At 51.5% G+C, this 18073-nt stretch overlaps 1 protein-coding gene across 1 annotated transcript in view; it reads left to right on the top strand.

Annotated features, from left to right (window-relative positions):
* Window positions 1-3796: 3796 nt before the first annotated feature.
* Window positions 3797-18073, top strand: part of ADAMTSL5 (ADAMTS like 5) — a gene marked incomplete at both ends in the record, with an annotated part of 28594 nt that continues 14317 nt past the window's right edge. The window contains 7 exons of the mRNA XM_083352438.1: window positions 3797-3883; window positions 7827-7981; window positions 10511-10597; window positions 13626-13686; window positions 15383-15491; window positions 16572-16699; window positions 17423-17546. Of these exons, the coding sequence (XP_083208564.1) occupies window positions 3797-3883; window positions 7827-7981; window positions 10511-10597; window positions 13626-13686; window positions 15383-15491; window positions 16572-16699; window positions 17423-17546 (751 nt within the window). The remainder of the gene's footprint in view (window positions 3884-7826; window positions 7982-10510; window positions 10598-13625; window positions 13687-15382; window positions 15492-16571; window positions 16700-17422; window positions 17547-18073) is intronic.

The raw sequence follows: 18073 nt of genomic DNA, 5'->3' as shown, positions 1-18073 counted from the left end.
ACGGGGCTCCGCTTCGGACGCGCTCAGATTCTGGTGAGTAGCCGTTCCGTCTGCTTAGTGCCGGCCTTCAGCGGGTGTTACCATGGCACCGTGGCCCGGAGACCTGGGGCCGTCGGAGCGCCTCCCGTTGCCGGCCGTGCCTCGGGTCCAAGAGGGACTGCCCCAGGTCTCGCCTCGGTTCTTCGTCGCCCGCAGATTCCGGGCAGCTTTCGGGAGCCCGCTGGAGATCTGCGTGTTTGCTGCTGGGGCCGCTGCGCCGAGCCGTCGGCGGGGTTCCGCAGGGCTGGGAAGGCAGTGCAGCTGCGGAGCCCCGGGCCCGCCCGTGCAGCTGCAAGCCGTCGCCGAGCGCCAATGCACCAGCCGGGGCCACCTCCGGAGCGGCGGCGGCAGCAGGTGCCGCGCATCTGTCCCACCGCGGCGCTCGCCCTTTGCCTAGAAGCGGAGACCTCGGGCGGGCGGCCGCCAACTCTGCGTTCTCCCTCTCTGGGCGCAGGGCAAAGGGGCCCTCTATGGCCAGAGCTCCGGCAGCCAGGGAGAAGCAGCCCCCCCACCATTTTTTCGGAGTCACGCTGTTTCTGGGCAAGGGAGGAAATAAGGTGGTCAGTCGGTCTGAGCCCTGAGAAACCGGAACCGCCTATTGTGGAAATGAAAGAAGAACCCTTCCCCCCCCCCTCCCGCAAGACACAGGGAGGATCTGCCGTGGTTTCTGCTCAGGGTTTGCACTCTGGAGCTGTAGTGCCCCAGCAGGAGCCCGGAGAGCCTGTACCATTGCAGACGAGTGGCTGTCCAATCTCTTCCTAGAAGCCTCCAGTGATGGAACACCCACAACTTCTGGCGGCAGGTTGTTCCACTGGTTAATTGTCCTCACTGTCAGGAAATTTCTCCTTAGTTCGAATTTGGATCTCTCTTTAATGATCTTCAGTCCGTTACTTCCAGTCCTGCTCTCTGCTGTGTTGGAGGGTAGGTTGACCGCTGGGGTTCTGCCTGGTCCCTTCCTGAGTTTCCTGCTCCTCTTCCCAAGGGCCACAACGTCCATGCCCCCCCCCCCCGAGCTGCCCTGTCTGCCCCTCCCCCATGCCTTCTTCCCATTCTAGGGTCCCTGGGCGGGAAATGCCAGACCACCTGTGCTGGAGGGGCTAAACCTTCTGCCAAAGCTTGGGACGTGGTGGAAGAACGAGAAGTCTGCCTCATCTGCTTTTTGCAACACTGACAGTCTCTTCCGTGCCAGTTAAATCATGCTCCGGTTCCCAGACTGCTCTCACCTCCCTCGTCCCCCAACTCTTCCTTGTTGGGGACTGGTGCAGAGCTGCAGAAGCTGGTGCCATTGTGGAAGGGGACCCATGCTCCACGCCCAGGTTCTTAAGGGAGATCAGCATCCCCTTCCTGTCTCCCTGGCGGTGGGACTGCACGTAGGACAGCAGCTGCCCGGCTTGGCGGTGGGTCCGCCCGCTTGGCTGATCTCCAGGGCATGCCCACATGGCTATTCTGGGTGGCTGTGATTGTTGTAATCTGGCAGCCCAGATTGTTATCTTGTGGGTGGCAGATCCGTCCGTTTCAAATCCTGTGGCCCTTTCTCAGTGCCGAGTCTTTGGGCCCGATTCCGGGCAGCAGAAGGGGCTGCCCCAAGTGCCCCCTATTCCTCCAATAGCTTGGCCCTGCCCCCTTTTGCCTGGTCCCTGAAAAAGACCTCACCCCGTGTAATTCACCCAGTCTGCCCCTCGCTTTGCTCAGGATAACATGACGTAAAAGTTGGCATCGTGTTGCTTTCAATCTATCTACGTGGTCACTGGGGGTCAAAAATGGTGGCACATAATCAGTCAAAATGTTGTTTTGGGGTATGCAAAATAGTAGCATTTCCACAGCCTGGGTCCAACAGGAGTTGCAATCGATTTTAAAACTTTAAATCACAGTTTTCCTTCTCCAAAGCGGGACATACACAGATTGACCAGGCAGGATTGTCATTCACTGAGGCCTTCCGGAAGAAGCCACTGCCCACAACTGAAGGCCACGGCAGCCCACCAAGACCTGTTCTCTCTCGCCAATGTGGTGCTGCTGCTGTTCTGCCAAACGGTGTGGAAAAGCTGGCTGCTTGCCTTGGACTGGGGTCCTGCCTTCAGGGTCCCTGCGCAGGTCCCTCATGACTGCGCCTGCCACGGGCTCAGGCGTAGCTCGGCCCACGTAGCTGACTCAGGACGAGGCAGCCTGAAGTCCCTGAGGGATGGTCAAGACCTGGACTGAGATGTTTCCCTGCTCAGCCGAGATGCCTCTCTTCTATCTTTGAAGTGCACTTTTATCTTTTGCTCCCAACTTCTTTCCACTACAGATTCTACACTCAGTTGGGAAGCTGGTCAGAAAGTCTTGCCGGCATCCTCCTGCAGAGCTGGCAAAGGGGTCATGCCAGGGAGGAACCTCGTCTCTCATCCTCTGTCTCTTAATTACCCTCCCAGCTCCGTTATTCTGCTGTTCTTCTGTGATCAGGACCCCTGGAGGGCAGACATTGGCCCCTGGGCTCTGAGCCGGGGGTGGGGGAGGCTGTGCATCGCAAGTGGGCAGAAGCGGGTGGGGGGGACTCCACACCAGAAGGAGGCAAGTGGCCTTCTTGAGAGACTCAGGGCAGATCATTAAAGCATTCGCGTATCTTTGCCACAACAGTTTGGCCACCGTACAGTTTTTCTCTAAGCTTGCAAGATATTGGCAAAGCATTTTCTCCCCTTCCTGACAAAGTCTTTGAAAATGTCCATTTCCCTCTGGTGTTTTCCTATAGGCAGCTCTCCTGCGGGAGGGCCCTGCTCCTGACTGGCCTGGTCTTCGCATCCACAGTTCAGGTGAGTCCACCCAGCCCAACCCAGAAGTGCTCTCCAGAACTGGCTGAGAGGCTTCGGCTCAGCTCTGCTGATGGCATCCAGGAACTGCCCACCTCCTCTCACCAAGGAGGAGGAGGAGGAGGCATTTACACAGAGAGGGTCCCCAAATTAGGGTCTCGGGGAAGAGAGCTGCCATTCCCCCATCCCTCACGGCTCCCTTGTTGAGTTGTCTTAGCCCCTGCAGGGGAAGGACTGGCAAAGCCGGGGAGGGGGGGATTGAAAAGAGCCACACCTGAACTAACCGGGGGGCTGACCCTTCATTGAGAAGATTCCTGTGCAGAGGCTTTCAGCAATAAATCAGTCGATCTGGACCTTCACAGGTGGAGTTGGTTTTTTGCACCTGATACTGTGTTTTCCCAAAAATAAGGCTCACTGTTATATTTTTTTTGCCTCTTAAAGAAGCACCAGGTCTCATTTTTGGAGGGATGTCTTACTTTAGGACCGCCGCAGTCAGGCCTCCCACGCCCTGACACTTGTCGCGCTGCTACCCAGGTTCTTCTGTGGCCGCTTGTAGCTGCATGCCACGTGGCGCATCATGCCGCTCTCAGCAGGAGCCACATGGCTCATCATGTCAATTGTGCTGCTGCCACCACTCAACAAAAAGCCATGTGGCTCATTGTGCCAATTGCGCTGGTGCCACTACTCGTAGCAGGAGGCTGCGCAGTGCATCACACTGATTGCGCCGGTACCGCTGCTCGCAGCTGCAGGCTACATGGCGCATTGTGCCGATCGCATTGCTCCTGCCACTTGCATCAGGAGGCTGTGAGGCTCATCGCCCTGATCACGAGGCTGGCAGCCTGCTGTGGCAAGGGGCAGCAGCAGCGGGAGAAGCCTTCTGGCCTCCAGCCGCTAGCGGTGGCAGCAATGTGATCTGTGCGATGTGTTGCGGGGCCTCCTGTTGCGAGCAGTGGTAGCGTGATGCGCCACATGGCATGCGGTTGCAAGTGACTGCAAGAGAACTCGGGCAGCAGCAAGACAGGTATCCAGGTGTGGGAGGCCTGGCTGCGGTGGTCCTGAGGGTAAGCGGGTGCCTGGGGCAGCTCCACCACCACCCCTAGCTTGATTTTTAGCATGTGCTGCACCCCAAAACTAGGGCTTATTTTGGGGGTAGGGCTTATATTCGGTACACATGTAAAACTCAAGCTAGGTCTTATTTTCGGGGAAGCACAGTAGCATCCTTTCAGAGTGAAGGAATGATTGTTAGGGGAACCAGGTGTTGTGAGAATGGGTGCACAGCCAAAGGAGGTCCCTCGTCTGCAACTTTACCATTCATTCATGAGCGTAACGGGGGGGAAAAATGCCCAGCACCACAGCAGGCTCCCTGTTCGTGCCAGAGCCTTGGCCACAAGGCTGAAAGCTGGCATACTCCTGAAATGCTTTTGCTGTCGAGCTCCCCCCCCCTTTTTTTTAAGAAGTCCATAAATTTAGCCAAGGGCTTTGAATGACCCTGGAGCAGCTTCTGGGTTGTTCTGACCCTACATCCCTGGAAGGTCAATATGTCCGCTGCATTCATAAGCATCCCTTGGCCGGCGCTGCCCGCCTCCATGCCCAGAGGACCGAGGGGGGGGCTTGACTGTGAGGGATGGCGGGCTGCCGTCTCCCTCTCTCACCTGGAGGTCTGTCCAGGACAACCATGGAGATGTGTGCTTTTCCTTATTGGAAAGACAGGGAGGCAGGCAAGGCCGGGGAGGAAATGGGGGTGTGACCCAGAGTCTCAGGGTGCCTCTTGCGCTCGGGGGGGGGGGAAAGAAAGGCTCACGAAGGGAGGGAGGGAAAGGGGCGTTTCGGTCGCCTGGGCCAGAAGGCTTCAGCTCGAGAATCCCTTTTTTGAGAAGCCATGGAGGGCAGAGATGGTGCCAGAGGATTGGAGAAAGGAGATGTTGTTTCTCCCTCCAAAAAGGGGGTAAAAGAGGCCTGAGGGCATTGCAGAGCAATCAGCTCGACAGTTGTGCCACACAGACCTCCAGAACAGATTTTATGCTGTCAGTTTGTGAGTAAGTAGGAAAGAATGTGCGGCTTGGCGGGAGCCAGCAGGGCTTAATCAAGAATAAGTCATGTCAAAGTAGCCAGATCATTTTTGACAGAATAACCCCTTTAATTGGCCAGGGAATGTGGTGAACATGGTGTCCTTTGACCTCAGTAAAAGATGGGACACGTCAATCAATTATGATTCTGTGCCATCAAGTCATCGCTGACCGTTAGTGGCCCACATGGATGTCCACAGCCTGCTTCCTCAGGTGCGCCCGCCACCATCACTGCTGTGATCCCCCTTCGCTGCTCGCTCTCCTCCCTCCGATCCCAGGCTCTCTCTCCCTCCCCCCCCAGCTGGCACAATGTGTCTGAGGGGGGTAATTTGAGCTTGGCCATTTGTCCCTCAAGTAAGGACTCCAGACTGACAAAATCTCCCAAGAAATCCTGGTAAAGCAAATGACAAACTGTGTTTTCTGGGGGAAATGATAAATGACTGTTAAAAATAAAGGGATATACGGTTGGTTTATTTGATTGAGCTTAATATATAAGTGTTGTTTCTTGTAATTCTTGATGGACTTTTGTTATTGAGTAGGACTGAATGAAGAAGCTTCAAGAACTGGTAGATAAGAGATGAGACACAGAGAGGAAAAGTGTCTTTTGTAACAGGATAAGAGAAAGTGATAAATTATTGAAATTGTCTTGATAAAAGAGGGGAATCACTTCTTTATGATTTCCCCTCTTGTGTGTGCTTATTAAAAAATTCTCTGCACTTTTTTACATATTTCACGTTGTGTTAGTTTTTTAAATATTTTTAATCTTTATTAATTTAAAGCTGGATTTGGAGCTCATCATCGATTAAATTCAGTTATTTGTTTTGCTCTTGAATTTTCCTTTCTAAAGCAAAGTTTAGAATGGAATGGAATATAGAATAGAGCAGAGCAGAGCAGAATAGAATAGAATAGAATAGAATAGAATAGAATAGAATAGAATAGAATAGAATAGAATAGAATAGAATAGAATAGAATAGAATAGAATAGAATAGAATAGTTGGAAGGGACCTTGGAGGTCATCTAGTCCAACCCCCTGCTAAGGCAGGAAACCCTATACCATTTCAGGCAAATGGCTGTCCAGTCTCTTCTTAAAAACTTCCAGTGTTGGAGCATTCACAGCTTCTGGAGGCAAGTTGTTCCACCGGTGAATTGTTCTCATGGTCAGGAAATTCCTCCTTAGTTCCAGGTTGCTTCTTGATGAGTTTCCCTCCGTTGCTTCTTCTCCCGCCTTCAGGCGCTTTGGAAAATAGCTTGAGTCCTTCTGTGGGGCAGCCCCTGAGATATTGGAACGCTGCTATCATTTCCCCCCTCGCCCTTCTCTTCATTAAAATAGATGTACCCAAGCACTGTGTTGGCTTTTTTGGCAGCTGCAGCACACGTCTGGCTCATATTTAAGTGATTAGCATTTTCTTAACCCTTATAAGCCTCTTTCTCCAGCCTTGTCCTTTGTTTTTTCCCAAGAAAATTTGGTCAATGCACTGAGAAGCCATGTTTCTCGTGGCTTCCAGAGGCCTGGGTGCAACCAAGTGCTGACACAGCCGGTGGGCTTGGTTGGCTGCCATGATCCAGACTGGCACCCATCGTGATCTGTTCTTGAAGAGACACAGAACCTTTATGCCAATCACTTTTACTCCACTTTGAGAGAGAGCCATTAGTTTGTTTGTTTCATAAACTTGTTTGCCACCCAATTCCCACTGAGGGCCAAACAGAAAGATAATAAAGCAATGCCATCATAAACACAAGGAACCAAAGGTGGCAAAAACTGGGCAACCAGGTGCAGTTACCCGCTGCCCAAGATAGCTCAGCTGCAGGCTCCAGGAGGGCTCCTTCCCACCCCCCTCCCAGCAGCAGCCATCAGGTGCCCGTTCCTTGGTCTGAGGGCGGAGGAGACGGTGAAGACCATTGGGGGGGGTCTTCTTCCCCTCCCCAGCTGCCTCTGCAGCAGAGGAGGGGCAGGGGGGGATGCCACTGCCAGGGAGAGCTGGGAGGGAAAGATGCCCTCTGCACCACGGTCACCCACAAGCTGTTCTGGTGGCGGTCATTCAGCAGCACAAGGCCAGTCCAAGCCCTCCCTTGGAAGACAGCTCGGCCTCCGGGGGTGGGAGGGCGTCCGGTAGCCCCCCCAAAATGGAGGGGAGGGAGGGCAGGCCTGACTAATGGGACTAGGCATGGCCTCTCTAGACCAGGTCACGCCTGCACAGAGAGGGGGGGATTCCCCCTTTCCTTGCTCCTTGCCAGCCGGCAGGCAGAGCAGAAGATGGGGAGGGGGGAGGCTCCATCCAGAGGCTCACAGCAGAGCAGCCCTCTATCCGTCCATCGGACCAGAGAGGAAGCAGGCCAGGAAATGCCACCCGCCATCTTCACTGGACACTAATCAGGAGAGAAGAGGCAAGATCTGTAGGAAGCTGCTCATTGTAGGGAGGAACGGGCACCATTCTCACCCCGAAGCCACCTCTTCGGCCAAGAGCCTCGACGGTTGACCCACTGTACCAGCAGCTTCAGAGAGGGAATCCCCTCCCCCGCAGAGCTGGGAGTTACATTGGCCAGTCGCCCATCCGTGGCTGGAGCCAGGATGGGGGAGGAGCAAAGCCTGTCGGGAGCCCAGGACTGGCCACTCTCAGGAGGTCGCCCTGTCCTGCCAGAGACACCAGCCTCCCCCCTCTTGGACAGCTTTCCTCTTCATTTGCACACAGGTGCGCTCCGGCCCCCATCGCTCACCGACAGGCACTGCCAAGGGCTAGCTGGGCACATCCTAAGAGGTTGCCTCAGGATGGCGTGGAGGAAAAGACGTAGCCCTGCTTCCAAGAGAGAGACAGGGAGTTGCTCAAACAGCCAAAATGCGGCAAAGTCAGAAATAACACACACGTCAGAGGCTGTGCTGAGTGGTGCCGGGCTGGTGCCTGTCTCCTCTATGGTGACTTTGCTGTCTTCTTTTAAGTAGGGGAGAAACAATGGCCCACTGGACCTTGGCCGGGAATCGGAGCCCCAGCACCGACACCAGCCGGCCCGCGGGACGTGGACACACTGGGGCAGCTGGAGTGGTTGTTCCAGCACCTGCGGGGACGGCGTCTCCTTCCGGATCCGGAGGTGTATCAGGTGGGCAAACGTAGTAGCTCAGGGGAAAGATCCATCCGAATACAGAATATGAGAATAACAGTAACGTCAGAAGGGACCCTCGGAGGTCTTCTAGTCCAACCCCCTGCTTAAGCAGAAGACCCTAGCTAGGCCATTCTGGACAAGTGGCTGTTCAGTCTTTTCTTAAAAACCTCCAGTGATGGAGCATTCACCGCTTCTGAAGGCAAGCCGTTCCTCAGTCTAGTTGATTGTTCTCACTGTCGGGAAATTTCTCCTTAGTTCTAGGTTGCTTCTCTCCTTGACTAGTTTCGATGCTTCTTGTCCTGCCTTCACGCATTCTGGAGAATAGGTTGACCTCTTCATAGCAGCCCCTTAGATATTGGAAGACTGCTACTATGTCACCCCTAGTTCTTCTTTTCATTAAACTAGCTATACCCCCAATACCAGCAATGGTTCATCATATGCTTTAGCCTCCACTCCCCTGATCATCTTTGTTGCTCTTCTCTGCACCCTTTCCATCTTTTTTGGGGGGTATTGTGGTGACCAAAAGTAGACAAAGTATTCCAAGTGTAATCTGAGCAGTGCAGTACACAGCGGTGCTACCACTTCATGTGACCTTGATACTTGCCCTCTGATGATGCAGCCTAGTGACTGCAGCGCAATGCTGACTCATACTTAAGGGATTGTCTACTGGGACCCTAGATCCTTCTCACAGTTGCTATGACCCCGTATTCTATACCTGGGCATGTGGTTTTTCTTGCCCAGTGTAATGCCTTGCTTTTTTTCACCACTGAATTGCATTTTCTTGGATAGGGCCCAGTAATCAAGTCTGCCGAGATCCTTCTTCTAAACTGTTGGCTATTCCCCCCCCCCCATTAAATGCAGTCCCAGAGTTGCAGTGGAGGGTTTGTAGGGAACAGGCTAAGGGGAACAGGCTAAGTCAGAGGGGAACAGGCTAAGTCAGAATATAAAACAACAAAAATGGTGATGTTCTCCAGAATTGCTTCTCGTAGTCTGGTCTTCTTTGGTTGGTTGCCATGTTTCACTGGGTCTTCCACCAGTTCCTTTGGCCTTCTTCCAGCCCCGCCATGACTAAAGGGCTGATCCGGCTTCCTCTTCTAGAACTGGCGCTTCCAGGGGGTCCCTGGTGCCCTCTGAGTGGGGTTGTTTTCTTGCAGACGTTTCATTACCCAACTAGGCAACATCCTCAGTGTTAGAAGGGAGTAGAGTTTGGTCTCCGTTTGTATTCTGGTGCCTCGCATGGTCAGAGTTGGTGGAGGATGGTCTCGGAGGTTCTCTGGTTAGGATGTTTACTGTTGGCTTGTTTGGCAGTTCCTGGATTGGGACATTGTTTACTTCCTGGTTGTTGCTCTGATGTAATCTGTCTCCTCTGGGTGCTGATTGCGGGTGAGGAGGGGTTTTCATCTTTTGGCTCCCTTTTTGGCTGGGTGGACTGTGTCTTTTTGCATGTAGACATTGTTTACGTCTTTGTGTCTACTGATGCCCAATTTGTCAGAGTGCCAGGTTTCTAGAAATTCCCCGGTGTTTTGGGCTTGGCCTAGGATGGTCACAGTTTCCCAGCTGAAACTACGGTCAAACCTGTCCACATGTTGTGACGTTAAGGAGTTTTTATCTTGTCTTCTGACTGCTCACTGGTGTTCCTGGATGAGCTCTGCCGGCCGTCTGCCTGTTTGCCCCGCACAGTGGCTGTTGCACTCACTGCGTTGTGTGTTGTGGATGGCGCCTGTTCCTTTTTTCTTCTGGGGCTTCTGGGTCTTTTGCTTTACTTAGGGTGTTTGTGTGTGGGGTGGGGCTTTGGTTGGCTTGTGTGCTGTGCTGAGTCCCTGTGGTTGTAATGTAGTCTGTTTCTGAGATCTTCTCGATGTACGTATGGCAGTGTGATCCGTTTTAGGGCTTGGGTTGATTGTGCTGTATTGGGTTGAGTGGTCAGGCACTTTTTGATAAGGTTGTGTGGATATCCATTTTGCTCCAATATGCTATATATGCTATATAGATGTTCTGTTTCCTTTACGAGGTTGCTGCAGTGAATTTGTGCTCATCTAAGCAAAGTTCTTACACAGCTTCTCTAGTGGGAGGCTGGGTTGTTGCTTTGGTAGTGGTGAGGGTGGTTTTTCTGCACACTGTGGTCTCTGCTGATCAGGATGGCTAGGAATGGCAGTGAGTCGTTTTCTTCTCTGGTAAACTCAATTCCTTTCAAGATGTTGTTGATGGTAGTGTGTTTGTGTGTTCTCTAATTGGTCCTTTATTGTGGTGAAGTATCATCTACATGTCTGATCCATGTTTTGGATTGTGTTTGTGGGAGTGCTGTGGCTTCCAGACGCTGCGTAATAACCTCCATTGTAAGTCCTGAAAGCAGTGGTCCCAGAGGTGTGCCTTCAATTTGTTGGTAAGTTTGTCCATCAAACTGGAAGTGTGTGGTTAGGCAGAGGTTTATGAGATCCATAATCCTGGGTGTTTCGATCTTCATGTATTTAGTTAAGTCGGTGTGCCGTGGAGCAATGTGGTTACAGATTCTTTGGCTCGTTCCAGATCTGTGGAAAGGGGCCCCGACATCGGAGGAGACCCTGACTTAGTCCTCATCCACGGTCAGGTCTCTGACTGCTTGAGGGCCATGCGGTGGGGAGTTGACCAAGTGTGTGCTTCAGGCTTGTGAAGTGCCTAAGAGCTTTTTTGTTATTTCTTTTGTGATGTTGTCGAATGATGCACATGGACGGAGAGGTATTTCAGGCTTGTGTATTTTAGGGCTCCCACAGAGACACGGGAGGATGGATCCGCGGCTTCTCATCCACCCCTGCGAGCTCACCGGGAGTCCTCTTGATCGACTTGTCTAGTTTTAGTATTCTGTAAGTGCTGATTGGGATGTAATTTTCTTTGTCTTCTAGTAGTTCTTTTGCTTTCTGTACATATTGTGAACTGTCCATAATAACCGTAGTTCGGCAATAGCTCCCCCCCATCAAAAGAGATGGAACATGTTGGACAATACGAGATGCCGGTATCCACAGCCACTCGGTCTTGGAGGGGTTCAGCGTGAGCCTGTTCCTTCCCATCCAGACCTGCACCACCTCCAGGCACCGGGACATGACGTCAAGGGCATCACTGGGTTGGCTCGGGGTGGAGGTAAACAACTGGGTATCATCGGCATATTGGTGATACCTCACCCCAAAGCCAAAGATGATCTCACCCAGCGGTAGCAATGGGAGACTTTAACTGTCCAGATATCAACTGGGAGACAAACTCAGCAGCGAGTGGGAGATCGAACAGATTCCTAACCAACCTAGCCAACAACTTTGCCACCCAAAAGGTGGAGGAGGGAACTAGAGGAAAAGCTATCCTGGACCTAGTTCTTACTCACAGAGAAGAAGTGATAAAAGGGAGTTGGAGTTGCCCCAACCTTGGACCACACTGACCACGTCATACTGGAATTCAATATAATGCAAACATAAGCAGTAGAATATTTAATTTAATTTAATTTAATAATTTAATTTGTATACCGCCCTTCTCCCGAATATAATCCAACCAGTGTCTTAAACTTTAAAAGAGAGGATATTAACAAACTCAGAGCGAGCCTAAGCAAAATTTCATGGATAAAAATCCTAAAGGGGAAAACAGCTCAAGAAGCGTGGGAAACTGAAAAAAAAGTTCATGAAAGCCTAATCCAGCATGATACCATCAAAAAAGAAAATCAAGAAATTCAAAAAGAAACCAGCATGGCGGCACAAAGATCTCTCTGATATACTGAAAGACGAAAAGGGCAAGTACTAAAAATGGAAAGAGGGACACATAACTAAGGCAGAATATCAGCAGAGAGCCTGAATCTCCAAAGATGAAGACAGGAAAGCAAAGGCTCAGAATAAACAAAGACTTGCAACCAAAGTCAAGGATGATAAAAAAAGTTTCTTTCAACATATAAATAAGAAAAATGTCAAGGAAACAGTCGGTCCACGAAAGAGAGAAGATGGCAAGGAAATAACAGGCAGCAGAGGGAAAGCAGAGCTGCTTCACTCATTCTTTGCATCAGTTTTCACGCAAAAAAACTATAGCCCAACCTATCAAACACATAGCTGTAAAAGACTAGAAATAAAAATTAAAATAAGCAAGAATATCTGACTTTGTCTGACTTTGATGAATATAAATCACTGGGACCATCCCAGAGTTCTGAAGGAGCTGGGAGATGTTATTTCAGATCCATTTCACCATATCTTTCAAAAATCCTGGAGCACCAGGGAACTACCAGAGGTTTGGAAACACACCTGATGCGGTTCCCATCTTCAGAAAAGGGGGGGAAACGGACCCAGAAAACTACAGAATAATTGGCCTAACATCAATGCCTGGGAAGATACTGGGAAAAATAATCAAAAGCCAGATCTGTGAACATCTAGAAGCAAATAAACGTATAATTAGTAGCCAGAACAAGTTTGCTAAAAACTGATCATGCCAAACTAATCTTATTTCATTCTTTGACAAAGTGACAAAATTAATGGGCCAGCAAAATGCATAGTATACACTATTTGGATTTCAGCAAGGCATTTGACAAAGTAGACCACAACCTATTTCTTGGTAAGCTAGAAAAATGTGGGATAGACAATATCACCACCAGATGGATTTGTAACTAGCTGACAAACCATACTCAACAAGTAGTCCTTAACCATACTCAACAAGTAGTCCTTAACCATACTCAACAAGTAGTCCTTAACCATACTCAACAAGTAGTCCTTAACCATACTCAACAAGTACTCCTTAACCATACTCAACAAGTAGTCTACATGGAGGGAGGTGAGCAGTGCGATACCACAAGGTTCTGTCTTGGGCCCAGGACTCTTCAACATCTTCATACCTGACTTAGACGAGGGAATAGAATCAAATTTGCGGGTGACTCTAAGCTGGCAGGAATAACCAACACCCCAGAAGACAGGCTCAAGAACCAAATGGATATTGACAGACTTGAACACTGGGCCCTATCTGAGAAAATTAAATAAAGTAAGGTTTTACACTGAAGCAAGAAAAATCAGATGCCCAGGTACAGATTAGGTGAAACTTGGCTCAACATCAGTAACTGTGAGAGGCATCTTGGACTCCAGCAATGTGCTGCAGCTGCCAAAAATGCCAATACAATCCTAGCCTGTATTAACAGAGCGACAGAAGTGAAGTTATTATAAAGATACCACTTTATAATGGCTTGGTAATACTGCACACAGTTTTGGTCACCACAATATAAAAAGATGTTGTGATTCTGGAAAGAGTGCAGAGATGAGCAGCAAACATGATTAGGGGGCTCAAAGCTAAAACATACGAAGAACAGTGGCAGGAATTGAGTATGTCTAGTCTAGTGAAAAGAAGGACCAGGGACGACAAGATAGCAGTTTTCTAATGCCTCAGGGGCTATCATAGGGAAGAGGGGGTCAGCCTGTCCTCCAAAGCGCCTGAAGGGCAGGAGAAGAAGCAAGGATGGAAACTCATCAAGGAGAGAAGCAACCTGGAACTAAGGAGGAACGTCCTGACAGAGAGGACAGTTAATCAGTGCCTTGCCTCCAGAAGTTGTGATGGTGCAAGGCTTCCTGCCAGAGGAGGGGGTTGGACTAGAAGATCTCCAAGATCCCTTCCAACTCTTCTGTTATTCTGTTGTTTTGTTTTTCTTGGGCCACAGGCTTCCTGGAGAAGACCCTTGCAGAGCGGAGGCCAGGCAGTATCGCGTCTGTGAGCGGGAAGTGAGTACCCTTCTCTCCCCTACTCAGCCTGTCTTGACAGGGAGCTTAGCCAAGAGGCTGGAAGCCTCTTGCAAACGTCAGTCATGGGTGGGGGGGGGGGGTGCAAGGAAAGAGGCACTTGGGGGTCCCGGTTTAACCACAGTCCTCGGATGCCCAAGGGAACCTTTGCTGGCGTGGTCTGGGGGGAAATCCAACAGTCCCGTGGTCTCTGCGTGGCCTTCGTGGTCACCAGAAACGTGCAGCACATAAGTGCACATCCAAGGTAGGGAGAGACAGGTCAGCTGAGTGCTGCCTGGGCCTCCTCCTCATAAATGGGGAACCCCTCCAGATTATTATGGGTCTGGATTCCCCCCCCCCTTTTTATGACCCTGTAATCCCTTAGTCTGGGGTAGAGTTGGCGTGACAGAATGAATGGAGCTGAGATTTACTGGCCGGATGCCCTTCCTGAGTTCCCAGCCGATCCTTTCTCTTTGCGAGAAACATCTGCCACTACCTAGCACTGAGCTTTCAACTTCCTGAGTGGGAGGCGAGCGTCTTCACCACTAGGCCACCAGGTCACTCAGAGTGGGTCCAGAATGCAGGGGCCAATTTCTGCCCAAAGTTTCTGGTAGGCACAACAGCACTGGGGGCCCTGTGGGTTTGTGCTTACATTCAGGATGCATGGTTAACATCCAGCCTTGTATTCTAGGACTTTTGTAAACAGATCATAGTTAACACAATAACAGAATAATAAGAGTTGGAAGAGACATTAGAGGTCTTCTAGTCCAACCCCTGTTCAAGCAGGAGACTCTATGCCCATTTTGCACAAATGGCTGTCCAGTTTCTTCTTAAAAGCCTCCAGTGATGGAGCACCCACAACTTCTGGAGGCAATTTCTGTTCAACAGGTTGATTGTTCTCACTGTTAGGAATCAACATAGGTGATATGTTGACGTGTGAAGCTAGTTGTTGATTTTATTGTTGTACAAGTAGTCCTTGCATAACAATCATTCATTTGCAGTAACAGTGGTACTGAAAAAAGCAATGAATCAGTCCTCACACTTACGACCATTGCAGCATCCCCACAATGTGATTATGATTTGGGAGTTTGGCAACTGGTGGACATTTGCGACATTCAGAGCATCCTGCAGCTGCATGATCACCCTCAGCAGCATCCCCAAAGTCAACAGGAAAGTCAGTTGCAAGTTGCGGTCACCTGATGTCAAATTTAACAATCATGGGTGATTCACTCGACCGTAGCAAAAAAAAGCTCGTAGGAACAGGCGCTTAATGACCCGACCACTTAAAGATGAATTTTTCATTCCCTATTGCAGTCATAAATCAAGGACTATCTATAGTGGTAGAGGCCCTGCTGTTATTTATGAACTTTTATGTGGTGCTTTTGAAGTTTTCTAAGTTTTATTACAATGCTATTATTCTGTGATTCTGGAATATAGTGTGGATGTTCATCTTTGGAATTGTTGACTCTTCTGGGCAGCCTAGTCTGGGGCCTGCCATATATAAACGAACAAACGAATGAATGAGGAAAGGAAGGAAGTCGTCCTGGGTGTGTTTTTTCTTTCCATCCTGCAGACATGTTCTAACAGTGGTCCTCTCCCTCCCCTTCCCCTCCCCTCTCTGTCTCTGTCTGTCTGTCTCTGTCTTTCTTTCTGTCTCCCCTCCTCCTCCCTCCCCCCCCTCCCCCTCCCTCTCTCGCAGGCCTGCCCAGCTGGCTCCGTCCCCTTCAGGGCGATGCAGTGCGCTCTCTACAACAGCAGGCCCATCCCAGGGGGGCAGGCCCAGTACCAGTGGGTCCCCTTCCATGGAGGTGAGAGCATCGGGGAGGGGAGCCAAGCCCTCAAGATCTTTTGGGGGGGGCCCTTGGCCATGGGTTTCTTTCCGGCCTCACTTTCATCAGAGTGGAAATCCCAGGAAGAGGCAGATTAGCCAGTGACCTGAGCAGGAGGAGTTAAATTTTTTGCTCTTGCAAATGGCCACCGAGCTTCATCCTCTAGAGATCGAGATTGGCAGAGGGAGGGGGCTAAAAGATTATATAGGCTAGACTAGCCCCAGCTGAGGGGTGGTTTTTGACATTGGACCCACTTCACATCTTACAGGGCTTAGGATAAGGTATCTGCCAGGGTCGTTTCTCCTGTAAGATCCAATAGAGTGACATCAGTTGATGGAGCCTCAGAGCCTTGTGAATAGGGGGGAGGTGGGGTAGAACCCCACCTTGCCTCACACAGACCCTTTTTGAGAAGCTGCATTCTGGCCTGGGAGAGGGAAGGGCTGGGGGAGAAGAGGGGAGGATTCAGCCCACATCTTCTGCCTTCTGCTTCTGCTTGGTTCATCCTGTGCTGGGATCCCAAACCCCAAATGATGTGGGACTCCGTTTATTGGGACAAGCATGGACAGTCAGTGACCTCTGAATAACAGACCAGCTCAGCACGGTCACAACCCCCCCAAGAGGTGTGTTGTGAGAAGGGGGCACAAATAGGTAGCAGAGCATCAGTGGGGCCAAAACAAATGCTGAACTCCCAGAGTGTCCCCAGAAATCGGGACACTGCCGGGAACGCTAGATCTGTGTGTGTTGCATGCTTCACACACACACACAACCCTACAATTGCCTGGGTGGGGATTTGCTGAAAGGGGACAAAGTGTTTTAAAACATTTCCTTCAACCTGAGGGGAAAGTGAACCAGGATCCCTGACTCTGGCTGTCCAGGCCCAGAGGCAAGTCAGTTGGGGGGGGCGCACAATCTGGTCAGCCCCCTGGAGCAAAGGCAGTGAGAGGGACTGAAAAACTTCCGTCCTGGTCTAGCACTGTGACCTTTAGGCCAACCCCCCTGCCCCCAATCAAATGGACAGGCCTGGCTCTCATGCCCCCTCTGCCTCCTTCACCCCCCCAGCTGCCAACCTCTGTGACCTAAACTGCCTGGCGGTGGGACACAATTTTTACTACAGCTTTGGCCGAGTCCTGGATGGAACCCTCTGCAGCCCAGCATCGCCAGACCTCTGCATCAGTGGCCGGTGCTTGGTGAGTCCGCTGGCATCGGATATGACGGGTTGTGCCTGTTGGGGAGGGGTGTGATGGAAGCGCCAGAGAATTTCCAGGGCGGGGGGGGCGGAGAAGTGGCAGCCCAGCCCAGAGCAGGATGGAGGTAGAGAAAGAGATTGAGGAGAGCCCCCCCTAGAAACTCCGTTCAGCTAAGGGCGGTAAAGGTTAGTCCGGCAAGATTCTGTCTGTCTGGTGTGAGTAAATAAAGAACTAACTTTGGCTGGATTGTTCAATGTTGTTCTTGGGCTAGGTCTGGCCCTCCCCGCTTTTGGCCACCGGAAGGATACAGGGCCCAGATCCTCCTATTCTCCAGCATTGGGCTGTCCTCGGCCGTCATTCTCCAAACGCAGCAAGAAAAAAAGACAAAAGTCCACACAAGTGAGGCGTATCGCAAACCGAGGAGGCGCTGCTGCCTCATTGTTCAATGAGTTGCAGGTGTTGTGCAGAGCTCAGGAGGAAGAGCAGCCCACCCACAAAACAAGCGCTTGCCTTTATGGGGGAGGGGGAGGAAGAGGAGAAGCACTTTCTCTGGGGAGGGTTTCCCTGCCCCATCCCAGGAGGTCCCCGGGCAGCCGCTCTAGTGGCCAAGGGATGTAGGGCAGCCTTGCAACACCGAGGGGCAGTGGGCTTTCTCCATCCCCCCATAACAAGGGGCGTCCCTTCCGGGCACCTCTAATTGCCACCCTTTCTACAATCCCTCAGAGAGCCGGTTGTGATGGGATCCTGGGCTCCGGGGCGCTGGCCGATGCCTGTGGCGTCTGTGGGGGCAGGAGCGAGTCCTGCGTCTTCGTCCAGGAAGCCTTCCGGGCGGCGATTCCTGCCTCTGGTGATTGAATGCGCTGACGTGGGTGAAGCTTTGGCTTTTGTCAACCCAGCCCCCTGCCTCTCCTCCTCCCCCTCTCCCCAACCTACACGCCTCCCTTCTTCCCCTGCTGCTGCTCTGCTGGCTGGCCGGGGCTGTCCTGAAGGCGGGTTTCGCCCATCTGCCACGCCTGGTGATGCCTGGTGCCCTCTAGGAGCCTCATCTCCAGGCTTGCAGGCCGAGCACCTGGCACTGTCCTTCTAACCAGCTGAAGCCCTTTGCAACTGATTCCTGCCCACGGGGGGGGGGCACCAAGCGCTCCTTGATGGGCACCAGAGTCTCGCACGCGAGAGCAACACAAAAGTACTCCTAGGCAATGGGCAGGTACCCCTGAGCCTGCTTGGAGGCCAAAAGCAGGACGTAAAGGGTTAAGAATGTGTGAAGACGCATTGTGAGTTTGTGAAATTTACCAAGAGGGCAAGTGTGGAATTAGTCTCAATGAAGCGTATCTAGGCACATCTGTCCTGGATACATAATCCCAACATGGAAGT

This window comes from Vipera ursinii (assembly GCF_947247035.1).
Source record: "Vipera ursinii genome assembly, chromosome: 1".
In the NCBI taxonomy this organism is placed as follows: domain Eukaryota; kingdom Metazoa; phylum Chordata; class Lepidosauria; order Squamata; family Viperidae; genus Vipera; species Vipera ursinii.
Note: the sequence above shows the minus strand (reverse complement) of the source record. Positions and strands in the feature narration are given on the sequence as shown.